This window comes from Tasmannia lanceolata, unplaced genomic scaffold, assembly GCF_043159265.1.
Source record: "Tasmannia lanceolata isolate RefF3 unplaced genomic scaffold, GAP_Taslan_0.1 ptg000015l, whole genome shotgun sequence".
In the NCBI taxonomy this organism is placed as follows: Eukaryota; Viridiplantae; Streptophyta; class Magnoliopsida; order Canellales; family Winteraceae; genus Tasmannia; species Tasmannia lanceolata.
The window spans coordinates 52860979-52888682 of NW_027518692.1; the positions used below are offsets into that span (position 1 = coordinate 52860979).

Below are 27704 nucleotides of genomic sequence, written 5' to 3' on the forward strand. Positions count from 1 at the left end.
ACTTTCACATTTTGTTCGCTCAGGTGACTAGGGGTCGAACCGAAACAAAGTACTTTTTCTTGCACGAATAGGATTTTTTGAGGAAATTATCAAGAGGCTGGCTACAGAGACTCATGACATGGAGCTCAGCATTGCCACTTAGGTCACGATAGTTGGGTCTAATTTTTTTTATAGGAAAACCCAAGATCCGTAAACCCGACCCTAACCGAGATAGTTTCTAAGGTCGGGTTTTTATTTTTTAGCATGCTGTCATGACTAATTTTAAAGATTGTACCAAGAAAATAAATTTTGACACCAAAAATCTCTAAATTTCTGTCATCAAGAGTAAACAGTTAAGGAAACTATACTTTCACATCACAAACATGATCAAATTGATTAGAATATAAGAGTAACTTTTTTTTACAGAAAGCCGTTTACAATTCATAGGAACAGTCCTAGTTCTTTGCTCTAATCCATCTTGTTTCTTGGCCTTCTATTTCTCTAGACGGTAGATTTGTTCTGCCTCTAGTATTGCCTAGTGCCAACATAACTGCCTTCATTCTGAAGCTCATTGGTCTTTTCCATTAGTCTATCATTTACAAACATGCCAAGGAAGACCCGGAGGACTGTTTCCCTATGTTATTCAAGAGATTATTTGCTACATTATTCAAGAGATATTGAAGAAAGTTACACTACACCCATATGAGTCGGGTCAGGTTTCGGTTTTCTTTTTCTTTAAACCCGACCTTACCCAAGATTGAGTCGGGGTTTTCAATCTAAAACCCGACCCCCTACCCAAGACCCATGATTTCTAAAAACCGGACCTATGTTATTTTCAAGTCGGGTCGATGCAGGTTGGGTTTTACCCGACCCAAGTTGCACCCCTAGTCACAATATCATTTCCTTTTTATCACAATATAATTGTGACCATTAACTAGTTCAATCCTATAAAGATCGCCCAGTAACAGCTGTGATGAAGGGCCATGATGGCCTAATGGCCTTGTGGGGAATTCTAATCTTCTTATTCGATTCAGTTGTTCATTCATAACACTGTAGCACGATTCTAATCTTCTTCTTATTGGTAGAAGATTGCAGTTCCTCTCCATCTCCAGTTCCCTTTTTTAGCATATCACCATCTGTAATCCAGCAATCTAGGCATAGAATAGAAATTACGAATATTGAAGAAGCAGGAAATAGGTCCGGTGTCATGATGTGTTTTAAGAAGTGGACCGAATTTAACGTTTCATCCATACTGGAACAAATTGGTGATAGATAGATAAACCCAGAGAACATATAGGACCACCAGAACCAGTTTGAATTGGCTACAGGATTGGTCTAGACTAGCCAGTCGAACAAATTTGATCGAGGCACCACTTCACTGCCTTTGCTTCCCTTTTCAAAACACAGGTGATTAGTTTCCCCTGGAGTGTTAAGCCATAGGTGAATGTGCATTTCATCTTTTGCATGTGACATACCTTGAGAATGGTAACAAATCACAATAAAGGAAGCAAAAGGAATTAAAAGGAACTATAGATAGCCTGCTTCAATCCAGAGAGACTTTCCATAAGTGGTTATGAGCTTTGTATGATTTTGTTGTGTCAAAATCATACGTAATTGCACTGTACGAAAATAGCTGTACAAGGTGGAAATTGATTCATATATAATAACATTAAAGTGGTGCAAGGTTCATTATGTCGCCTTGATTTGCAGTCAGTATAATGTTCTCAAATAGGGTGTCGCTTATGTTCTTCATGATGGGCTTAGTTCAGAGCATTATGCAATAGCTTGAGTGACCAAATTCCTTAATTTCACAGATATCTATTTCATGTTTGAGCAACTACTTCTTATAAGCTAGGCAATTTCGCAGAAAGCCATTACAAGGTTGGCTTTTGCATGTGAAAACAGCCACTTTTGGCTCTTTTCACATGCAAAAGCCAGCCGTGAAACGGCTTTCCGCGAAATTGCTTAGCAAATCACACACACGCACATATATATATATATAGGAGGTTAAATGATGTTAACGTGTTCCATTCACTTCTAGTCTGCTGCTTTGTACACTTAGATTGCTCGACTTTGGTCATTTATAATTGCTTAGGTCTCAATCAATGCAAATGGAAAATCTGGCGTGGATAATCCAAAAGAGAGAAGGCAAGATATCCTATTCCCCGTTCATCCCTTGAAGAGCTAGTTTTTCAGAATTTGGCTAACAATTTTCCATGGAAATTTTTCCAGAAAACAAAATTTCCCCTGTTGTTTTCTAGGCTGGCCCAAAGAATTATCTTTCCATAGATTTTTTCTTTCAATGAAATTTTTTCCCCTAGATCTAAACAGCCCCTTAAAAGTCTATAGTTTTCCATAGTCTACTGAAGTGTAGTATTTGTGTGGCAAGTGGAACCAGTTAGCTGGTAAGGCACAACTGCAGATGGGCCATGATCCAAAGATCTCCCTGATTAGATTATGTTTTATTCTTCTTCTTTTTTTTTAGATGGACAATCAGAATGATTAATGCTGTAATGAACTAAATATGTAAATGAATTTCAGAGCTGGATAAATACATAGTTAATGTGAGAAATCGATACCTGATATTACAGAGAAGGGAATACCAAAAGATAATTCAGTTCTGGTATTGCGTGGTTGAATGTGGCATTATGATTGTCCCTTTCAACAAATTGGAAGTGATTCCGGCACTTTTCGCCTTGAAAGGGTCTGCAGATTCAAGTGATCGGGAAGCCTGGAGAGCCATCTCAGCATGGAGTTGGAGACATGTCATAGCCATCTACATTTGAAACATTCAATTGGTTATATTATAAGAAATGCATTTAAATAGGTTCACACACACACACACACACACACACACACACACACCAAAAGCATGGGTTTATATACGATTTATTTCTAATCGTAAAGCGCCCACCACAAAAAAAAAGAGAACAAAAAAGAATCATAAAAATCGTAAAAATCGCATGATTCAAAGTCGAATCGTACTTGAATCGTACGATTTTTACAAAAAAAAAGATTCTTCCTTCCGATTTGAATCGTTCAACCATCGATTCGATTTAAATCGTAAATTGTATGATTTTAACAATATGGCTTCACTGCATGAACTAGATCCTAAAGTTGTTCGTGGAATGTCTGGACTTATTCTCCCACTCATAAAGGGTATAGATGTTTCCTTCTTTGAGTCTATGATTTTTATTCTCAAGTTCTCAATCCTCTCTTCAAGAGGAGCGTGGAGAGTTCCTAATCGAAGAGTCTTGTTCTTGTTCTTGTCCCTATTGAGGCTTCCTATTAATTCTTCTACTACTGGTTCGACTAAGAAAGAGAGAAGGAATTACTAGTCTACTCACAACGGTCACGTCAAATTGTAAATTTTCCAGCAGAACAAATAGCCTAATCGGGACCGGTAGACCAAGGTAATCTTGATACTACCCTTGTGATTGAAAATAATCTTGACATACCTATTGCTCTTCGAAAATCAAGCGTGTACCTTGCATCCAACTTATTTTGTGTCATATGCATCCTTGTCTCTTTCCTATGCTGCTTATATATCTTATGTGTACTCTGTCTCTTCCCGCCAGGTTTTCTGAGGTAGTGGCTGATCCTAAGTGACAGGATTTTTGAGGTAGTGGTGGATCCCAAGTGACAGGAAGCCGTCGATAACGAAATGCAGGCCTTGGTAATAAGTGGAACTTGGGAATTAGTGGTCTTGACGAAAGGAAAGATGCCTATTGGAAGAAAGTGGGTATACATAATCACGCATAAGGTCGATGGGTCAGTTGGATGGTACTAGGCCCGGCTGAAAAGGATTTACGCAGAAGTATGAGATATACTACAAAGAAACCATTGTTCCTGTCACAAAGGTGAATTCCATTAGAGTCCTTCTGTCACTTGCTTGAAAGCATCATCAACTAGATGTAAAAAAATGCTTTTGTACATGGTGATTTACATGAAATGTGTGCAAATTTATCCTTTCGATAAGACTAAAACAAGATCAAACCAAAAGTTTTTGTTGCTCATCCTAGACTAAACTGTATTATCAACATCCCAACCAGACAAAACCTTTCCTAACTCAGTCAGATGCTAAAAAAAATAAATACAAACTCATTATCATTTAGATTTCTACAAATGCGCCTACCCCACACTACCATTTTTTTTGTAGCAATCTTTAATTAGCACCCCTTTCGTAACAACTAATTGTAATGTTGTGTTCATGTATATTTAGTTAGTCGTATTTCAGAGTTTATCCTCATTAAGGGAATTTCCAATTTGCAATAAGTTGTCTTAATATATAGCAAAGGAGCTCGCTTCTCTCCATATGATTTCACCCACAAATATTTCTCACTTCTTCCATCTCTTCTCCCATCCTCCCTTACTCTCTATTGCATTCTTGATCCTATCAAGCATCATGGTATGAGAGCCCCATTAAGGTCAAAATTTATTTTTCATGTGTTCGTCATTGCCAACAACCAAGAGAAAATCGTGTTTTCATTTCCTTGAAGAGAAAGGGAATGAAAGGCAAATGGCAAGGAAGTAGTTCTATGATATTTAGAGGAGAATTATCAAGCCTTTCTTCCATTTCAAAGCTTCCACAAGCTTTGGGAAGATTTTTCCATTTTTTTTCTTTCCAAACTAGATGTCTATATTTTTCATCTTTGATCTTCATCCAAAGTTTTTTTTTTTTTTTTGGTGATTGGGAGTATGGATTGCTTTTGGATCACTTTTTGGCATGCCCTTCATTCCCAAGTGGAATTTTTTATTTCCGAGTTGTACCGACAACTCGGCAACATTTTTTCCATCCAAAAAAGTGGGTGCCACCTTGTTTGTGCCATACTTTATCATTTTTCTTTTCATTTCCTCTAGTTTTTGCAGTGTTGTGAATGTTTTGGTGTGGGAGTTCTCCATCCCCACACAGCGCCCCCCCCCCCCCCCCCCCCCCCCCCCCCCCCCCCGCGCAAAGGGGGAAAAAAAGGCCAACGACCACCCAGGGTTTGGTTTGATATTTGTTTTTGCCAACTTTTCTCCATATTCGGTAATGTTTCTTTGTTTCTTTGTTTTTGTCGCCTACTATTATTCATATCTATTCCTTTGTGACTTTTTAGGCTTCTAGCCATGGATTTTTGCACTCTAGCATTCTATGAGTCCCTAGCTTCTAAGATTAATCCTATCTTCCTTACCCCATCAAATGGGATGCCAATCTATGAGAATTATTTTATCTCCATTCCTAACAAGGCTCTCTAGCTTATGAGAATAACCCTATAACTATTACCATATTCCACATCCACCTCGAAGAGGTTGAAGTGTAGGTGGTGAGGGGCTGATCTCTTGTCGTGATTCGGTGGGTCAAGTTGAGAACCTTTGCTTGGTGTTGAGGTGGTTTGAGGCAATTTCTGGGCCAAGCATAAACATGACGAAGAGCTCAATGGCAAGTTGAACATGTCAGGGAATAGGGAGGTGGAGTTGGCTAGGAGATCCAGTTGCAAGGTGGGTTCACTTCCTATGCCTTATCTGGGCTTGTCTTTGGGGATTGGGATGTTGTTGAGGTCGTTATAGCTCCAGTTAATAAAAGAATGAATAGAAAGTTGGCTGGGTGGAAAAAAGGTAATCTTCCCTTTGCGGATAGACTAATGCTAATTAAAGTGGACTTGTCTAATCTTCCAACTAAATTAATGTCGTCGTTTTAAGATTCCAGACAAGGTGGCCAAGAAGATGGAGAGATCACAACTTGACTTTTTTGCTAAGTGCGAGAAGAAAGAAAAAGAATCAAACATTTAGTGAGATGCGAGATGGTTTTTAGTTCAAAGAAAGGACGGGGTCTGGCTCCAAAATCTGATTGTGAGGAATAAAACTTTGTTGGGGAAATGCTGTGGAGATGTATTAAGGAGAAGGGGCACTCTGGAGGAAGGTGGTTGTGTGAAAGTATGGGGAAGGATGTGTGGATGGGGGTTTAGGAAATTAGTAAGTGGTCGAAACTTGGGGGAGTTGAGGTCAATCTCTAATGTTAGGGCTGAGTTTTTGCCAAGTACAGTATTAGGTTTAGGAAATGTGTGAGATTTTGGAAGGATTTGTGGGCCGGAGAGGTCCCGATGTGCCAAGCTTTCCAGGGCCTCTAAAAGATTGTTAGGGGAGAGGGGCTTAGGTATCTTGTAATGAGAGCGGTGGTGGTGGTATATCAGATTCATGTTTTTGTTGGAAGTATGGGTAATAAGCAGCTTCCCACACAGACCTTCATTAGGTGTAGAAATAAAATTATGAAATAAAGCTACAAACAAAAAGAAACAAATGATAGAAATGTCAAGATTTTAAGTCAACATAAGACTTTAACAGTACATACTGTTGAGCATTCAGCATCAGAGTCCGATTCAGCGATGTGAAGAGCCACCATGCGTATCCATTCAAGTCCTTTAGAAATTTCAAGATTGCCTTCAAGCAAGGAGGATGCTACATATGAGGGATGAAGTGCTACCAATATGCATGAAGCTGCGAAAAGGACAGATCTTCTGACATATGCTTCCACATGATGGGAAATCTGCCTGCGTAAAAGTAACAGCCAGCAATGTGAAATTTCTATTAAATTGGATAAAATCATGATTGAAAATAGAGGAATGCTAAACTCAAGGGCGCCCTTGCAGAAATGGGATGAAAAGGCGCCCCCATTGAATCCACGTCACCATAGTGCATTTATAATAGTGTAAATTAAAAGTCAAAGGATGTTAAATGCAAGGGCGCCCCTGAGTTTAGCATTCCTCTTGAAAGTATATTCGTTATCAGTACCTAGAGCTTAACATATCGAGAAGGGCAGGAGCCAAAGCCGATGCTTCAGGATGCATAGCCGTGCATTTCATACAAACACCAAGCAGATAGATGAGTTTTCCAAGAACAATAAAGTCCCTACCAAGTAAGTCAACACCGTGCCTTTTTTTATCATATCCCTGCATGACTGGGAGCATAAATGCAGCCGCATATATAGGAAAAGTATTTTTTGACCAATCATGTTGGTTTTCCTGTATCTTAGTCGATTGAAGGCTCCATCTGCGTGATTTCCCGGACTTGATGTGATTGGATTTAGAGGGAAGTTTTCTCTCATAGCGATGAGTAAAACTTAAAACGGTTCCTGTTTCTGAGACCTCCTCCCAAGGACCTGCCCAAGAAGGGCCTCTGCTAGGGGGAAAAAACCATGGCTGATTTTCTGAAACAGTTGATATAAGGCCCCTTTCCTGATGTTTTACCCTCGTGCTTTTAGCATTAGCAAGCTCCTGGGCTGCATTGGTCATAACATCAAGAATAAGAATACGTTGGCTGACATCCACGTTTGGTGAATATAATAATTTAGTTAGGGCATCCAAGGACTCAAATGGACATGTCACAAGCAATGCAACCAGTGCTCTTTGCCTCTTTTCTTCAGCGGAGTCTTCCTCTTCTTCAACGGTCACATGAGAGCAATGTACGTGCACAAGCGCTCTAGTAAGATCGCTTGAAACATGTTGAAGTTCATTGGGTGACGCTCGTATAAGCTTTTCAGCAACATCAAGTGCCCCTTCCACCTGTAAAGTAGGACAAAATTCACGAAAAACGTATATAAGAAATTTTTGCATAGAAATGATTGAGAAAATCTCTTTCATCAGTCTTGTTTTAAATTACTTAATAACACATTTGGCAGCATACCCTCCATTAATAGGCAAGGAAGAAGTTTGAAGAAGAGGGGCCAAAGGGGTTTCAATGGAAGCCATCTATCATTTCATTTTTTATATATTTTATATCCTGCATTAAAAAAATTATTTTATTTTGGTGGGAAGTAGCAGCTGCATGGTCGTTAAATTTGAAGTATGGTGGTTCTTCCCTTTGGATTAAGGTGTAGGAAAGATATTAAGTTTCCTTTGAAATACGGAGAGTATATGCATTATTTCAGTTCTAATTAAGTTGTTTTAAAGTAGGAAAAATTGGGCCCTATCTAATGCAAATTGTACGACTATAAGGAGAGGATTTTTTAGAATTTAAAAAGGGGGTTTGAAAACACAAAATTGTATAAAGTTGCACAAACAACTGTAGTGTGTCTTTTCTAGTTCCTTCAAGTTGAATCCTACTTTTCCTTTTAAGGCTCCGTTTCTTTCGACGTAAAATTTGTTTTATGTTCATCAACATAAAACAAATTTTACGTCCAATTTTACGTCGAAAGAAACGGAGCCTTAATTTTAGTTTTGTCATAGAAAATTTTATTTGATCATATTTTCTATCAAAGAAAATTTTAATCCCCATGGGATGTATGAATTATGTACATCGAAAGAAACTCGTCGTACATTGTTGTATTCTTGGAATTTTGCTCGATTCACATGACAACGAAAATAGGACTGAATTTTGAGAGAAATTGGGTGATGTCTTGTAGGGCGATACAATCCATGATCAAGCGGGAAATTAGATAAATTTTACAAAAAATGAGGATCTAAGATTTGAGCCAGTTTCAACCAATTTATGGCTCACATTGGACCAAAACAAATCCAAATCTGACAAATAGAAGAAATGGGTCTACATATTTCAAGCAAAGATTCATACTATGGAGTTTACTTGAGGTTTCAACAACGCAATCCTAATTAATGTCAATAGCGCAAATGGATTCATTCCAGGAGTTGATCGCCCACAAGATAAGGAACATGGACATACTCCAAAGTTTGACACACAGGCATATAAGTATAACAAATATGTGTACGGATCTTCAGATTGGCCAATGGATCAAGCAATGTGATTAATAGGCCCCTGGCAAGGAAGATCAAAGCGATCGTTCAGGTCAAGTAGATCAGATGGCATGTGTATGATGTGCTAGGGTAAGGTGTCAAGCCGGAAAGTTAACAAAATGTAAAGACGAATCTTGATTTCTTTCTCGATTGGATTACTGTATAGATAGCTTCTTTGATTAGAAAGCGAACTAAGAATTTAAAGTGTTATTTATTAAACCCTCGATGAAAAGTTTGGATGCTGGAAAGTTAAGAAAATGGAAAGATGAATCTCGAGTTCTTTCTTGAAGGAGAGTAGAGAGAAGAAAGCAAAAAAGAAAAGGGATCGAAGAGGTTTCAATGGACTGCTTACTACTGCTAATTTTTCCTTTTATACAATTTTTAGGTAAGGTTGTAAGTTGTTTTTTCATGAAAGTAGGGGCAGTTCAGGTATTATCAAAGTTCACCTCAAGTTGTTCCGATCTAATGCGTATCATATGACTACAAGGGGGAGGTTTTTCAGGACTTCTAAAAGGGGGCTTTTAGAACCAATGATAGCAGAAAGTTGTATAAAAAGCAGATACAAACTACGTATCTATTTTAAAAGGGTTAGTAGCTCACCGGTAGAGATTGGTTCTAGGGTTTTAAGAATTATGAGTTTTTGATGATTTTTATTAGTTTGTAATTAGAATAAGTACTCTGATTTTTCTTGGGTGTTATTCTACATTCTTCTAGAGTGGTGTGACGCTACTCAATTGGTTAGTTTTCATTTTTAAACTTGCCATAATTCATATTTTATCTATTTGTACAATCGATAAAACTCAACTCAACTCAACTCAACAAAGCCTTTGTCCCCAAACTAGTTGGGGTCGGCTAAATGAATCCTTTAGAAAAAAAAAAATCATGAAGGTAAAAGGAATCTACCCGGCTCTAATCCTAGTTCTAGTTGGGTTCTTCTACGTGGATCATTTTCTTCCATTCTATCCTATCCAGGGTCATGTTCTCTGCTATGTTCCTAGCTATCAAGTCTCTCCTCACTGTTTCTTTTTACTCTTTGTACAATCGATAAAGAAATATTTTTTTTATTTAAAGAGATATTACTGTAAATTCATTAAAACTTATTTTAGTTGCATTCTACATTTTTCCTTTTGATTTTATTACTTTCAGGAATTTTTCTCCTGCATCAACACATAAATGATCGTTAAAGAGGTGATTGGTGAAAATAACTTACGCCGTCTGGGTCATCCGACTTTCGCAGTGCTGAAATTATATCGCCTAGCTGTGAAAAATTTCTTTTCAGGTCCGTGTCATCATCAGATAAGTCATATGGTTGTAAAGATGAGTCACTTAAAGTTTCAGAATTCTGGCTTTCGTCCCCATCAGAGAAGTTATCATTATTTAGTGTTGCTGGATCGATAATTTCATTTGGATCAACCAATCTGAACTCACGTAACTCCTTATCAACTTTTGATGTTTTACCCTTCCCAGACAAAACACCATTGACTCCATTTTGCAGAATAGATGAAGATATTTGTACTTCATCTTTAGCAGTTTCTGTGCCATTGGAAGGAGCTGCTATCCTTTTTCGTAGGGTAGTAAGCCCAAATTCCCAATCAATTGTCTCTTCATTACAACTGTCATCAAGGTAAAGAGGATTTTTAGGATCAATTACTTTGGAGAATGCCAGAGCAACACAACTCGCCATTTTCCGTACTAAATGAATTGGGCTCTCTAGTCTACCTGCCAGAAAGTAGGATAGAATTTAAGACATGCAACATTAGCCACTCAATGCAAATTAATCTAGCACGACTGAGGCTTTATTAGGGTAAAAAAATTCTACAGCTAACTCCGTGAAGAAGTGGATTCATTATGTCCTTGGTTGCCTCCAGTTCTTCTTTGGACATATTCTCCAGACAAAGACCTACAGCTGCAGTTATATCTGCTTTTATTCAGGACTTACAAATTTCTGAAGCGCAATTCAATGCATGGATAAAGGACATAGAAATGATCATGGTTTTAAATTTCGACCAAAATCCGAAATTTCGGATTTCAGTCAAGACCAAAACCGAAACTACCTGAAACCGAAAACTCGGCCAGAGGGAAATTTCGGCTGAAATTTACTTTTTTCAAAATTTCGGCACAAGTTTGAAAAAAAAATTCCCGAATTTCAGCCGAAATTTCGTTTCTGCTATGTCCGAACCGAAACCGAAGTTTTAAACCTTGGAAAGGATACAAGCTTGCTGCTCCATGGAAGCTGATTGAACGAACTCGCGTTTCGACCATATTCCAACCAAACGTTGTAGAGTGTCTAAGAGACCACCGGTATTTCCACCTTCCATCATTGCATTGGTACAGGATGGTGGGCATTCGAGAACAGAAAACTGAAGAATCCATCTAAGGCAACAGACGGGGAACACTTTCCAGAGTAGAAACTTGTCTCTGAACATGGCCCTGAATCATAAGTTTTATGAAATCAACATGCAATGAGACTTAAGTAGGACATACAGAAAGTCTTCACTAGGTAAGGTAACAAATAAGTCCTGTTCTTTTTTGGTCTGAGATGATATGACTATCCTTAATGCCTATCCTTAAATATGTAAAAATTCAAAAACACAGTTTATAAAATATATGTAAATATAGGCATGAAAATGTAAAAAAAAAATGTTTGTTTTTTTTGACAAAAATGGAAATAGCACCTCAAGCAAGACAGCTATGGCCACAAATGATAAAACCTAATTCTTATGACTTACCATAAACGAATGAGCAAAGCATAAAAAATGTTCTTTAATTCGGGAGTAATCAATCAAGGAAAAACATAAAATACACACAAATAGTACAACCCTACTAGAATGCGGAATAGTAAACAAGAAAAACAAACACTTAAACCAAGGCCAACAAACTGATGAGATGAGATACTGATAAAGAGCTTGTCTTCCATTAATGTCCAGTCACAGTTCTAAAGTTGCATATTATCAAAAAACCAGAAAATCAGATGACTGCTATCATTAACTGAAAACAGCAAATGTATAATGAAATGTGGTATGTATTTTATTTTATTTTTTGAATGCCTGAAATGTGGCATGTTCTTTTATAAATTTCAGAAGAATAATACCCACAAGAACCATAAAAGAATGCAAATATTTAAGTAAATTATATTTTAAAGAAGAATCTCGACTTATGAATCATGTAAAAGAGAAAACAATGTCTGCTCATGGAAAACTAATGAATCTGATCACATTATGGAACAAGACAGGAATTCCAAAAAGCAGAATGGTGGACACTCCCTCACAATAATGAAATGACAACAAAGCTATGCTGGAAATAAACATGGAAAATCTTCTGAGATATAGAATTAGCAATACAGGGAATAAACTTACAGACATTGAGAAGTTAAGAATTGGCATTTCTTGATTTTCTATCCTAAAAGCTATGATTTGTGGACACGGACACGAGTGTCGCGTGTCGACACAGACACAGAGTGTCGGACACGGCGAACTCCCAAATTTTAGACATGGGGACACGCCTAAAATGGAAAGTACATATAATCATGATTTGTGGACACGGATTCGTGTGCCGAGTTTCGACACAGATATGAGATATCTAACATGGCAACCCCTAAAAATCTACAAATAGTGTCACACTCATACACATACATACATATAAAGTTATTGAAACTTCTAGCAATACGCTTAAAAGTGTCTAAAGGAGTGTCGACATGGGTGTCGTGTCAGACATGACACGAGACGCGTGTCGGCAATAAATTCAAAGTGTCAGCCAAATCATTGCCTAAAAGAAGCATTGTCACTTTGCTAACCATCTACATTTTTCTCAGAAGGAATCAGCAACGAATGACTCCTCATGTAATGAAACTCAAAACCATATTACCTAGTGTAGAGAAGAAGGGAAATTTAAGGGAAGAAAGCTGAGTTAGTCTCGCTAGACTCCTCACATTTCCATTAATATAATAAGTATAGTTAGTTAATGAAAAAGATTACAAGAATGACGCACAGTAATAAAATAAAGGGGATATAATCTAATTATATAATTAAATCAAACACCTCTGCCTCCGACACTCCCCCTCAAGATAGAGCATAAATGTCCCTAGGAAGGTATAATATTGCTTCTATCACATTCTCCTCCATAAAATAATAGTCAACCGTACATGCGTTGGCTGCTTATGGAATTGTAATCAATATGAATGGGTCCTTGCTTCTATTAGACTCATATAATCAAAAACCGCTGCTACCGAACTCCCCCTCGAAATGGAGCATAAATGTACTTAGCAGGGTATAATCTTGCTTCTATCTGTTAACTTACCAACTTCTCCAATAGCTTAAGCTGTTGGAGAAAGGCGTTATTTATCTTTTATACTATAACACTCCCCCGCACGTGCGGCCCACTTGGCAAACACGTGGCACATGTAGTCCCACTTTGGGCTAACCATTGCATGTGGATTTTCGCTATCCGGGAGGTTTGAACTCGAGACCTTTGGCTTTGATACCATGTTAACTTACCAACTTCTCCAATAGCTTAAGCTGTTGGAGAAAGGCGTTATTTATCTTTTATACTTTAACACTATCACATTCTCCTCCATAAAGTAATCATAGGTTTAAAACTCCCCCGCGTCATCTTAGACTCCCCCGAGTCGACTCCCTTCTCCCTTGGCCGCATTCTGCGTTTTACCATTGTGTTCTGTGCTTTGCATGCCCTACAAAGTCAATAAAAACTCCTGTGACTCTTCCGAGTTATGACTGCGTCAACTGAGTACTCAACCGTGTCAACCGCGTTATTGGCCGCATCCGCACCGAGTCGACGGAGATTTTTCTTGGCCGCATTTTGACTCGCATCCGCTTTTTTAAACATTGAAAGTAATAGTTAACCCTACATGCATTGGCTGCTCATGGGCCTGTAATCAATATGAATGGATCCTTCTATCACCTCACCCCTCATGATGGAGCATAAATGTCCTCAGCCCCAATCATGTCAAGCATCATATGTACAACTTCTACAGGTTATGGGTCCTTTACAAACCCACGGGGCATACTAACTGGAAGTTGATTTGTTTGTGGTTCTTCTTACAAGAAATTGGATTCAAGGTTAAATCTCTGATGAGGTTCTATTGTGAATAACAAGTTTTCCATGTGGACCAAACACATTAAGATTGTTGTCAGTTTGATTGTGACAAGTGACCAACGAGGAAGTGTCTACCCTCTTCTTCCAGTCACAGTATCAATTAGATGATAGTTTCACCAAAGTTATAACCTTCACGGATTAGATTTTTTTTTTGTTCCAAGTTGGGCATGCATGACATTTATGCTCCATGATGAGGGGGACTATTATGAGTAATGTATGTATGATAGGGATCATCACTAAGCGGTTAACATGTATTTACGTTTAGATAAGATGGGGTCCGTCATTATTAAGGGTACTAATGGCATACTTGTAAATATAATTAGTCAGGGTCTGCGTAACAGGGGATAAAATCATGAGTTGGAACAGCATCATAGGGTTGGAACTTAATGCTAACGAAATCCTCCAACCCAGTTTTCCTTCTTTCTTCCTCTCCTTTTTCTTTTCTTCTTCTTTTCTTTGAGCTTCTAACCATGGTTTTAAATTTCCACCGAAACCGTCACGAAACGACCGAAATGTTTCTGTTTCAATCCACCAAAAAAAATCTCAATGGATTCGTTCCACTCCATTATTTCAGTCAAAATTTCAAAGTTTTGACCGAAATTCCTGAAATTCGAAAAAAAATTCAAGAAAATCGACCAGAAAAGTCAAAATTAGACAAAAGAATACACATATGTTATAATTTACTGCGTATAAAGCTAGTCTAAATAAAAATAAAAACACTGCAAATCAAAGAAAAACATTTTTTTCCTGGTTTTCCATGGAATTTTTCTGTAGAACCCTGTATTTGAAAACCCTAAAATTTTGGATTTTTTTCTGAAAAACCTGTTTTGGAAAACCCTAAAATGTTTGGATATTTTTCCTTAAAACATATTTCTTTAATTTGTTTTTACGAAGACCTTGTTTTTCTGCTTGGAACATTTTTAGTTTTTAGAAAGGCTCTGTTTTTCAACCATTGATTTGTTGCATTTACAGATAAATTTTCTTTCGGATGTAAATGTTGTAAATAGGATGTAAATGGTGTAAATAGTGGTGTCAATACAAATTGCAAAGGTAGAAAAACATATATGATTTTTAATCTTTGTTAACATGCTTTGTGGGCCCAACCTAATTGAATGGTAGACCCACTTTTCATTACGATGTGAAGAGACAGAGATTTCAAATTTCAAAATCTAAGCATCATACAAATAAGGAGTCTCTGACTAAGCACAGAAAGGAGAATGATATTTGGTAGGCAGCATCATTGAACTGCATAGCAAAGGAGCCATATCTTATGCTTATGATGTCAGATCGGCATGGGACCAATTTTACCTCCTAATTCTTTTTTTTTAATGGTATAACTCATAATTCTATGTGGTATCGACACAGAGTTAGGGTCCTTGGAGAGACGATTGATCATTCTACTTTCTTATACTTCATTACATTGTACTTTATTGACTTCGCTAATCAGGACATATATGACAACGCATGTCACTAGGTGTTTGATGTGATTAAGCCATTATGGATGGCTTTCTTGTTTAGGTGATGTTTTCTATGCATGAATTTGTGCTTATTCTAGCATTTCCCAAAGTGCTATCTTAAAATTTCATCATTTGCATATGTTTCCATATGTTTCTGTGATTTTGCAAGATTTCCACCAAAATATCCAACCGAAACCGAAATGTTTTTCTGTGCTGACCGAAATTGAGACAGAAATTGAAAACTTTGCTTGTAACATGAAGTATAAATGTACGTTAACATTATAATTCTAAGACTATTATCAATTTTCATTTTAATATTAGTCAAAATACTGAAAGAATGTTTCTAGTGTTTGGAGAATGACATTTTTCTGTCCACATCGAACGAATTGATTTTGAAATAGGAAGAACATTTTATGTACAAAACATACTTTTAGATGGCAGAAACAGCACATGGAGAAATAGCATTTAAATAAAAAACCAATAACATGCGAAATTTTCTCCTACATCCACTACCAATGTGCTTGATGAGTTTGCAGGAAGTGCTTCGTTATTAAGGCAATTGTTTGCAGCTTCTAAATTCATTGCATTTAAAAACAAATCCGGACTGTTCCTCATTCTCGTCCAGTTCATATGCTATGCAACCGTTGACAATCATTACCAACTCGCTCTATTTACTGGAAATTGAACGAGAAGAGTCACTACATTCCAAGAACAAACTCAGCAATGATTCTTATTCATGCCACATTCATGCGCTATGAAAACATTGACTATCGATTGTAATTTCACCAGAGTATTGCAATTTAAAGGAAAAGAGTGTAGACAAAGAAAGAAAAACTACAATGTTATTTGAGAAGAATGCCAAGGCAAACACATTGACTGACCTAATCATTCTTTCATGTTTAAAAGTCCGATGAAACAACATCCAAAGAGTCCAATAAGCTTCCGTATCATTCAAATGTTCAGTCGCAAGCTGGCGTAATAATTCTTCAGAGAATCGTTCCACAGCATATGGGTCTCTTATTGCTTCCACAATCTTCATCCATAATTGAGATTTAGCTTTTGATTCAATTTCATCAGGATCAATAGACGATGAGAAGCTCCGAACATGTTCAAGAATCCGAGGGATGATTTCAACTAGCACAACATCTGTGTAATAATTTAATATTAGTATAAAAACCATCATCTTGATAAAATGAGACAAGGGTTATGAAAGGATTTTTATTCAAAGGCTATATTAAATTTGATGATGACATATAATATCCAGCACGGGAAAAGCATCAACTTCATGCTCTCCAAAAATCCATCCAAACAATGCTTATTTCTTCACAGGTGTTCCACATATAATAATAGAATAAGCTTTCAAATTTCAGAAAGAATGCCCAGAGCTAAATACAACAGGAATGCCATACTGATTACTAAAGATTACGAAACAAACCCAGAAAATAACCAAACAGAATAAACACAAAGCCCAAGCCTATGGAGATGACTTCTCTCCATCCCAAGTCCAAGTAAAAAGAGCCCACTTTTACTCGATGCAAAGCAAGATTCAGGTGCAATGATTACTCATTAATATCAAGTTTCATGGGCCGTGACATCTTTTTTTTCTTTTTTTTAAAGTGAACTTTTATTAATCAAGAAAATCAATCCAAACGGAGCTAGAGAAGGCAAAACACAAGGCAAAAAGAAAAAAAGCACAAAATTACAATCAAAGCATCTCATGTCAAACCAACAAGTCTGAGCATGAAACTTCAAAATCAACCAAGAAGTCTACAGAAGTGTTTCCTTCCCTGTTAATGAGAAAAATAACACTCGGCATCCCGCAAAACCATGGCTTTAAATTACCATGAAACCGAAGCAAAATGACTGAAATGTTTCCATTTCCATGCCCACCAAAACACATGCCGAAACCAAAACCGTAGGTGTATTAGTGGTAAACGATATTTGTATGTATTACATAATTATACTTATATAAATTGCATGTGCAATATTGTATACATATTATCTATAAATTGTAATACCAAACTCTAAAAAAACAATTTTTTTCTAGATTTTTCTTTTCTCTATAAATTGTAATACCAACTCTCCATTAACTTTTCTGGAACAACTGCTAGATATTCTTTTAATTAGGTAAGGTCCCAAACCCATCTTGGTCTTTAGATTTAATTGGAAAATTAAAAATTCAACAAAAGAAATGTCAAATATGGTAGATAATACATAAAATATGATATATCTTTTGAATACACCACTTTGACAAAGCAAAAACTCCTCCCCTTGGTGTAGAGTGCGTTGGAAGTCGAAGAAGTGTTAAAAGCTACCAAAACAAAAAAAAACAAAAAAACTTCTCTTGAAGCTTGGGCTAGAATTTGGGGAAGATGAGCGTTTTGAAGAATTGATGACAATAGTGCATTTGATATGTTTTAAACCCTCTCATTTGTTTCGAAGGGTGAAAAGGAATGAAATATCCTTCATACAGCTATAAGACAGGCAATAAATTAGGCTAAAATAGAAAAATGAAAAAAAAAATTGTAACAGGACAAATACGGAAAGTGTCTAGAATTTATTGTCAATTTTGTGAGGAACAAGGCATTTAGACTTGTTTCACTTGGTACGAACGAAACAAAATGAAATGGGACAAACGATACGATACAGACCTGGACAGAACGAATTTCTGGCCGGAATTTTCCACCCTGTTCCTTTGTACCATTTTGCTCAATGGAATGAGATGTTTTGCCCATTCCGGATGAAACGAAATGGATTTAATATCTATTGTACGACAATGGGAACCGGCTAAAACTCTCTAGACAAATATAGTGTAATAGTACCTTGACAAAAGAAAAACCACAACAAGGTATGATGAAAATTGAGTCATTCTAACTCTTAGCATGCCAGCCACTTTCATAAAGAAGAAATCCCAACAAGAAAATGTAGGGAACTATGCTCTGGGCATTTGACCTTCTGCATACGTATATTATAACAAGGTATGATGAAAATTGAGTCATTCTACAGTAGTTCCCTATCCGTTTCTGATAGCCTAATAATTTCTCTAAATTGAAATGCATGCAAGTAAAAAATTTCTACAGAAACAATCACAGTTCAAGTTCAACACATTAACCTGCTGACCCACGCCGACAAATGCGGGAAAATGTTTCGCCAACAAATAAGAATGTGCCATCCACAACAGTTTTGTCCAAGGTATCTGTACCATTATATAATTCTACTTCCCGTTCTAGTGCTTCAGAAAGAAGCTGAACAGTGATCTGCTTGAAGAACAAGCTAAAATATTGTTGTCAAGAATAAACTCTACATCAGTGAAAGTCCGGATCATTATGATGGAACTGAGATAAGATATAAATGAATAATAATCAGTAGAAAACCCAAAGAATTTGAAGTGCATGAAAACGTTTTAAGCTATTTTAATAAGCAAATGGGGAACTTTATGATGTATTTCGGACCGACGAAACCGAAATTTCCTGGATTTCCAAAATTTTGGAAATTTGAGCCGAAATTTTGACAAATTGAATTTTTTTTCAAAAATATATCCAAAATTTCGGCCATATTTTCAGTAATTTCGCGCCGAAATTACCGAAATAATAAATTAATACTCTTTTTTACCGGATTTCTTTCGGTTTCAGCCATGATTTCAAGAAGTGTCGAAATTTTGGTTTTGGCCATGATTTCAAGAAGTGATACTCAGAATGATTTATGGAAAATCGTTTACATATTTATGAAACCACCTATATGATAAGAACTGAAATTAATTTTCAAGGAACTTCGAAAGATAACTGTGGAAATTTGAGAAGCATTGCTGAATGAAGACCAATTAAGGATACTGCGAAGAAAGTGCAACCGGGGCTTCCAGGCTGGCTTTGTCAGGAATAGAAGCAACTAACTGTGCCACCCTAGATATGAAGGCTAATTTGTCTGGTTTGAGCCACTCATCAGCACATTCTTCACTTTTGCTTGAATCGCCAAATTCTCTAGCCATGTGGCGTACTCCATCATTTTCCAGCAAGCATAATACCAGCATCCTTTCACAAATGCAGGGAAATTTTGTCATCAATAATAAACTATTTCTGCCAAGAAATAGAAATTCATCAAGGAATAGTAACAGGCGGAAATAATTGCAAAACCGTGTAGTGCAAAACAAGTTATATCAAAATGAACATACAGAAAATAGTCATACAACTGAACACGGACAGCCTAAACAAGTGATCATGGATGTGGGACCAAGAAAAACCTAATCACCACAAAATCCCAAAGTTGAGATTAAAGTAAAACCTGTTGGAAGAATGCAATCTTCAAACATCATATACACAATTCTTCCACAAACTCTTAAACTGCTACGAAAGATTTCAAAAGGTAACCATAAAAATAACAGCAACAATCTCAAGATATTTCAAAGTTGTAAACATTGTATCGGCTCAGCTCTACAATTAGCAACAGGTCTGTTCTACACGAAGGAGCAGTCCCTTCCATGACTGAAGAAAATCTCCAAGATAGAAATGAAACTCCCAAACAGTGGTACGGAAAATCTAAAACAAACAGAGGTAAAAGCAACAATGCTATATGAAATCATCTCAGAAACTGCATTGTGCTCTAGGTTAGTTCCACCAGCACACCACAACATCAATGAACACAAATCTTCTCGGGGCTGAGCTTCTAGCTCAATTGGTAAAGACTATGTTCTTCAACCCTGAGGTCAGAGGTTCAATCTCAGCTTAACTACCAAAAACGAGAGACAAATCTTCTCAAGTTTTGAAAATCTCAAAGGAAAAAAGTGCAACTCGACAACAACAAAACAGCTCCCTGTAACTCAAGAAGATATATGTGAAACACTTCATGAACACACAATTTATCTGCAACATACAAAAAAATCGCTACTGCAGTGCTGCGATTCCACAAGAAGATTGCATGTCCAAGAAAACAAGAGCAACTTACCAAATTAAAAAAGATGAAATGAAAATAACTCAGCAACAGCACTAATATCTCATGACAAAGTAACATAACTGTTGGGGGTTCCATGCGAAAGCAAAGATCCCACATCAGAAAAGTGAATGGATGTTGATGGGCTTATAAGGACTGGGGCACCCTCCCCTGCCTCCCCTTAATGGCTAGCTTTTAAGGGTGAGTTCTACCCAGGTCCCAACAACTGGTATCACAGTCGGGGTGTGGTAACCCTGGTGTACCCTCGAAAATCTCTCGGGGAAGATCTCGGTAAACCCGGTGTATCCTCAAGGACGAAGATAATCCCTCAGGGAAGATCATGTAGTTCCCACATTGCTTCCATGTGGAGGAACGAGATTGTCCATGTTGCTTCCATGGGGAGGGGGAGATTGTTGGGGGTTCCAAGCGAAAGCAAAGATCCCACATCGGAAAAGTGAATGGATGTAGATGGGCTTATAAGGACTTGGGCACCCTCCCCTTAACAGCTAGCATTTAAGGGCGAGTTCTACCCAGGTCCCGACAGTAATCATGGAAAGTCTCCCCTCAGACAAAAAATTGTTACCATAGAGAATTGATGTATCTATAGTTAAACTCCGGAACAGCAAAGCGAGACCACTGGAAATCTACACATCGACCGGAAATCTCCACAAAGGCTCTGCATTCCATGCTTCACTTGACAGCAGCACAAAATCTTCTCGACCATGGGTAATATTTACGACGGCATTGCTAATTCACAGTAAGTCTCCATGATTGCATATATCTCCAAAACAGCACTATATGAGCACAATACATGGTTGCAAACAAATCTCTAGAAAATCTGCACGACCATATGAAATCTCTGCGACAACAAAAATTCTCCACAACAACACTACATGACCACATTACAACACCCGTGAAAATTTTATAGAATGCTCTAACCCAATATGCTTTAAGAAGTTACCACAAATATCCAACATAATCCATTTCTTCATGTCAGCAATGTATACTGCCTGCCAATTGTTGTATGGCACTCGGCCAATTAAACAAACATCTCCAATGTAAAAGAAAAAATCTGCATTACCAACAGCCACTAAGTGGCAGCAGAAAAAAACCATAATGATTCAATTACTGATAGCACTGTGATCGCTGTGGGGGCATTCTTACTTGCTGGTGAAAAAATTATTCTTCGGAACACACCGAGGAGAGTAAAGATTTGTAGAAAGACTACAAAACGGGGAGAAGATGAACGGGGCCAAGGAGAACTGAAAAGGTGAAATCAGCATAAAACCAGCTAATGTCAGCAGGAGGATCCCACATTATCAGATTCAGCTAAAACTTTTGGGTCCAGCAGTGTTTGGTGTTGAATTTTATAGTTATTCTTCCAGATTTTTCTGAATCATTGACGGGTTGTGGAGACTATTTGGGAAGAAATTTAGAGCCTGTACATCTAAAGCTTGAAAGAATTCATCTGCAGCAAAATTCTCGAGCATTTGGGTTGGATTGGGACACTCTAGCATGAAGACAAAGAGCTAATGGAGCTCATGTAGATCTAATAGAGTTTAAGTGGTTAAAGATTTGACTTTCAGCAAAGAGAGTATCATTTGTAAGTTAACTCGGAAACCTTAAGGGGCCGTTTGGATATGCAAATTTTAGAATCTAGGATTTCCTCAAAATCCTGGATGGGAGACAAGAGAAAAAGGAGACCATATGTTTCGCTTCTCTTTAGAATCTTGGGTTTTAAGTAGAAATCCAGGTTTTAGAAATCACTCCCCTGTCCTGAGATTTCTAAAACAAGGAAACATAGGATGATCCCCTACTCTCTTGCTGAACGAAAGAAGGGCGAGAAATCAGAAAACAGCAGCTGGTCTCCTTCTCACGTCTCCCATCTACGATTTTGTTACATAACCCTTCTTCTCTGGTCTCCATATGCTTTTTGTCACGCCAGTTAGGAGCTCTACCAATAATATCCCAACATCACTCACTTCTGACTTCTGAGAAAGGAGTCAAAGGACTTAACACAGTAAGCACGCATAAACACAACTTTGTCTTCTTTTGTTACGATAGCGACCCTGCTCTTGCTTCATAAGGGTGTATTTGGTTGCACAAAAGCTCTGCAGCCGTCAGAATTTGGCTTGGATTTGGAATGTCATTCCATGTTTGGTTGCCAAAATAGAATTGGACTCCCCTTTGACTCCCTTGAATGTCTCCCATGCAATAATTGCATGTCTGGTGACGTGGATTCCTTGTCCCCTCCTTATAACTTTTAAACCAATTTCTTCCAAAAGCAAGGAGTTTTGCTTAAATTTTTAAGGAATGATGCTCTCTCTCTCTCTCTCTCTCTCTCTCTCTCTCTCTCTCTCTCTCTCTCTCTCTCTCTCTCTCTCTCTCTCTCTCTATATATATATATATATATATATATATATATATATATATATATATATTGGTAATGACACCCCCTACTTATTCTCCTACTCTCCGAGTACATGCTGCACAACCAAACACTACTTACACTATTCTCCGAGGTAATTCCAGACAAATCAAATGCTTGTATCCTCCCTTTTGACTTCTTATTCCACTACACTCCGAGCCACCACCCGTGCAACCAAACATAGGCTAAGAGAAAAAACTGCAGTAAGGGAGGAAGAGCATCTTTGCCAAGAACATAAACTTTCATACATTCAGCTCCAATCTCAAATCAGCAAAGAACTCAGTTTATCTCTTTCCCTTCAAGGTGGGTTTTTACTTTCATCAAGTATCTAGTTGACAATGAAACGAAATAGGGAAAAAGAACTCAACTGATATTTTGAAGTATATTGATCACTGGTATGCATGAGCTAACTCCTCATGAAATAGATAGATCCAAGCAAAACTTATTCCATTGTCTATAGTATTCACTTAATGCATCCAAGTCCAACACCTATCTATAGTCGAAAACAAGTATCCTCTCCTAATATGTGGCTAGATGGAATTAAACAACAATCCCATCAAAGTGGAATTATGCTCTCTTTAACACTTAACATCAAGATAAACCATAGCTAATATCACAGCTCAAATCAACAGGGCGAAAAGAGTGTGTTGGTCAAACAACCTCTGGCTCTCTCCCACTATTTCATTAAAATAGTGAGACTTCAACAAAATTATAGAATGTGCCACTCATTAAGTGATTAATTGTAAAATCCCACAAAACACCTATTTATAAACTAACACAGTACATTGAAATATCAAAAGAAACACTATACTTGTGCAAAAGCTAATAAACTCAGAGACAGTACTACCCAGGTACCTTTCAGCATTTGAACAAACAGAAGTTGGATCAACATCTTCATTAATTCCATTCTCCGACAAAACAGGAACTAGTGCCTGAACAGTTTCTGTTGACGGTCCGTTAATAAAGAAAGAATCATAAACATGCTTTCTCGCTGAAATTGAGAAACAAGCTAGCCAATTTGAAGCAACATCTGCACATACAGGAGTAATTGGTATGAGCAAACAAAGACACATGATAAAAATATCATTACATAACAAATTTATCTGTCAGATTGCAGAAAGGAATGAGGAACACGCCTTTAAGAATGCTTTGAAGTGTCGTAGTTCTAACCATAGTTACCAGGTCGGGAAATGAAAATGGGAAACGAAACGTGAAACAAAAAATTAAATGGGAAATGAGAAACGGGAAACGATAGAGAAACATGTTCAGAAACACATTGAGAAACGTCTTGGAAAACGCAAGGGAAACTTTTGTGAAAAGTTTGTGAAACTCGAGGGAAACGTTTGTGAAACGCAGGATTTAACGATGCATGAGTTGTCAGTAGAATATGAAGCATTTTGGCTGGTTTTATTTCTTGTGATTTTAGAGTAATACATGACATGAAAACTCTCTCCATCTGCAGAAACATCCAGGTAGCAATCTGTTGAACTAAAAACCAAAAGTGCCATGAAGATATGCAACTAAAAACTCTCCTCAAACAACTTCAACAATGTCTGGAGTTCAAAGTATGCCTTCGAAACACCAAAATACTCTCATGGAGTGCATCTCGCTATTTTGCTTTAAGCTATAAAAATTGACTTACATGTCGCTTAGTTTCTAATACTGGTGGATTCAGCTTAAATAAGCTAAAAGAAGCGAATTTTTTAAATCGAAATTGGAAAATAGCCATCAAGGAAGTAGAAACATAGTCCATTTCAACGCTGCTTAGACTGAATTTAAGTAACAAAAAAAATCTTTTCCTAAGGAGAAAATAAAATTTACTGGAATTGTAGAACTAATTGTTTTTCTTGACAAACACAAATTCTAGAAAGTTGAAATTAGAAAACAGGACTACGTATTTGGTAATCAACTTACCATACAACAATATCCTTGCCAGTGCTGGAAATGCAGCTCCCCCATAGAATGCCCGCCACCAATCACCCCTTTCATCACGGGTAGGAACCTTGGCTTCAAGGACCTGACATGTCAGGAAAAAAAAGGAGCTGTAAAAAATGAGTTTTTATTTCGCATATGCAAGATATAATATCAAATGAAAAGTTAATCTTCATCATGGTGGAAATCAATGAATTTAAACCAGCTGAGTGACCCAACAATAATCTCATTATCATATACAGCTGTGGCTCTAATAATTAATAGTGTTGTTGGCCGTATTTTATACAAGGTATTAGAGAGTATTAATCATCAGATCGCCATTGTTCATCACCCAAGCCCATCAGCCCATTAGCCCTAGCCACATGGCACTTCCTTTGTTCAACTCTTTGTCCTTAGCCTACCCACATTTCTAATGCACCGGATTTTATTCTTGTCTATCTAGGAAGAAGAAAACCCGACGACCTACCGCCGCTGCCACTACCATGCAGGTCTCTATGTCTACATGTTACTACAACACCAGAGTCCATGGCTGTTGTCAAGGTTATTAAAATCGTACGATTCACGATTCGAATCGTAGAGCCACCGATTCAAATCGGATTACTGAATCGATTTTACAAAGAATCGTACGATTCATGTTTAAACTCATTTTCTAAACTCTGTGGGCCCCAACAACTTAACATAAAAGGTATAATACGCTGTTTTTAAACATATCCCTCGACTTTTTCCATCTTCGTCGAATTAGGGCTTGAGGAGAGAAAGAAAACCCACTTTGCCGTCGACTTTGGGTTTGCTAAAACCCCTCCTCCATTCGGTTCTCCTCCGTAAGGTAGAGAAGAAAAAGAAGAAGAGGAATGTTCTTTTCTTTTCTTTTTTTCTCCCCTTCCACCTCTTCCTCTGCTCCTTCCTTTCCCCTTCTTTTTCCTTTCCCCTGCAACTTTTGTTTTGGATTTTGAGAACCGATTGGAAGCCAATCAGTTCTTAAAATCCAAAACAAATAGGGCTGGCAATATGTTATATAAGGGGGCTTTGTTTTTTGTTTTTTTTGGTTTTTGAGAACAAATAGGGCTGGCAATCTCTCCCTAAGGCTCTGTTTAAAATAAAAAAAACTAGAATGGGCTCTGTTTTTTTTGCGCCAAATAATCTGTTATGGTCTCACAATCTGTTCTCAAAATCCAAAACAAACATAGCCTTAATTTTGAGTCTAAATCATCATTTTTGTAACTTACTTTTGAGGCTCTATGAGACTTTAAGTTTTTTTTATCTTTTTGAGATCGTTATAGAGAGAATGAATGGATTTTGCCATTTTGGTAATGAATGGTTAATTAATTTTAATCATGACAATCGGTTAAGTGGTTATCAAGCATTTCATGTTATTTATTTTAATGGTTTTGAATGGAAAATTGATAATTACTCTTTTTATTCTTATTTATAATTTTTCCTATTTTTTATTATTTTTTCTGATTTTTATATATAAATCTGAAAAATCTTACGATTTACGATCCGACCCCTCTTACGATTTACGATACGATTCCGATTTTCAGAACATTGGCTGTTGTAACCACGACAGTGGATTTCACTGAAGAGACTGAAGAACGTTTCCTATGTACCCACGTACAATATGTACTTACATACAATATATACTTTGAAGTTTGAAGTATATACTTTGATGTTTGAAGAACATGAATGTTCTTTTAAAGAAATCTTTTTTCCATTCAAAAAAAAAAAAACATTAATGTTCTTAATGTTCACATGTTTGTACTTTGAAGAAGATTTCCTAAGAAGGTACTCTCTTATATCTTATATCACTGGTTCCTGGTCTAAGAAATAAGATATAAGAGATTATAAATTTATGGAGCATTAATTATTAGAGCCCCAAGTGTATACCATCAAAATGTGAAAAGAGAAAAAAAATGCCTATAAATTGATAGACGCACCTGATTCTTGTACCGTTGATCGAGGCTACCTACAATTCGAACAAACAGAGAGCAATAACCAAATAACAAAGTCATTTTCCTGAATCTATTTAGATTCAAAATTAAGAAATTGAACTAATTTAATAGGCAAAACTTACTCCGCTCAACATGGTTCTCATTTTTTCTGTTTTTGAAAGAATTTGCTTCCTCGTTTCTAATTTTTTCACATCTTTACATTTTTCTCCATAGGATGATAAAATTGCGGAAACATATATGAAAAAATCTTTGAAAAGCTCAAATTTTTACTTTGAAAAAGTAAAGATTCCAAAAAGAAAAGCCCTAAATAAAAACCATTCAAAAAAAGCCCCAAATGGAAAAAAAATTCACATCCTTACAAATTTCTCCAGAAGTGAAGAAACATGTATGAAAAATTCTTTGAAAAGCTCAAATTATTACTTTGAAAAATAAAGATTTCAAAAGGTAAAACCTTAAATAGAAAAAGAATAAAAACTGAGGAATTGACCTGATAAGAGAATGGAATCGAGTGGAAAAAGAAAAATAGCGAGGGAATGAAGGGCGCAGATAACTTGATCGACAAGCTTCGCGTCTTTGATTACAGATATTATATCTCCGACTTTTCCAATGATTTCAGTTCCAAGCTTTTCTCTTCTGCTCATTTCGCTTTTTTCCTTCTCCATGTTTCCCACCCTAGTAAAAAAATGGAAAGATTTAGAAGCGAGAAGCGTGTTGTTGAAGTGAAACTGGTGTGTCTTCCCACCTTCTACCTTTCCTTTTATTCCTACTCTGCAGTTGTACATAACATATTTCTTTCATCTATTTGATTTACCCAGAGTTATAAGAAATTAGGGAAAAAAAACAAGTACAAAATTGGGATTCAATAGAACTGGTTTAAAACAAATTGCTATGTGGGTTCTATTTATATAGTAGAGAAAACAATTTTATTTGTGTTCTGATAAGGAATTAGAAAGATTTTATGGAATAAAACAAAGAGAGTGAGAGAGTAGGGATTCAATAGAAATTTTAGCATGAATTAAAGCTAATTGTCAAAGGAAAATATAAAAATGGAAGATATGTTATGTATGTACCTCTCCTTTATTTATTTATTTTTCTTCTTCTCCTTTGATTTAACTGCTTGGGCAAGGGAGCAATAGAGAGACCCAGAAAGCGTTCTTTTTAGGTGGGCCCATAGATGAGTATTTATTTATTTTTTTCT

At 36.9% G+C, this 27704-nt stretch overlaps 1 protein-coding gene across 8 annotated transcripts; it reads right to left on the minus strand.

Annotated features, from left to right (window-relative positions):
- Positions 1-347: 347 nt before the first annotated feature.
- Positions 348-27694, minus strand: EMB2423 (embryo defective 2423). 8 transcript variants are annotated; one of them, XM_077396938.1, is made up of 15 exons: positions 27577-27694; positions 26994-27178; positions 26492-26520; positions 24540-24642; positions 23481-23655; positions 19105-19302; positions 18387-18547; positions 16156-16420; positions 10918-11135; positions 10525-10623; positions 9916-10424; positions 6751-7520; positions 6311-6509; positions 2559-2755; positions 348-1400 (listed from the first exon to the last, which is right to left on the minus strand). In XM_077396938.1, exons 2-14 carry the CDS (start codon positions 27166-27168, stop codon positions 2594-2596), a joined length of 3063 nt encoding a protein of 1020 aa, XP_077253053.1. In that variant the 5' UTR covers positions 27169-27178; positions 27577-27694; the 3' UTR covers positions 348-1400; positions 2559-2593. The 8 variants fall into 8 exon arrangements, with proteins under 8 accessions (XP_077253053.1, XP_077253054.1, XP_077253050.1 ...); XM_077396939.1 differs by lacking the exon at positions 27577-27694 and adding an exon at positions 27256-27526; XM_077396935.1 differs by lacking the exon at positions 27577-27694 and having other exon boundaries at positions 348-1130; positions 26994-27526.
- Between the last annotated feature and the right edge of the window lie 10 nt (positions 27695-27704).

Coding starts and splice junctions, on each gene's coding strand:
- EMB2423 (XM_077396935.1), bottom strand. CDS start 27,288: ATGTACAACTGCAGAGTAGGAATAAAAGGAAAGGTAGAAGGTGGGAAG. Junction 16,421..18,386: donor TTGTCGGCGTGGGTCAGCAG/GTTAATGTGTTG, acceptor ATTATTACACAG/ATGTTGTGCTAGTTGAAATC. Junction 10,624..10,917: donor TTCCATGGAGCAGCAAGCTT/GTATCCTTTCCA, acceptor GAATAAAAGCAG/ATATAACTGCAGCTGTAGGT.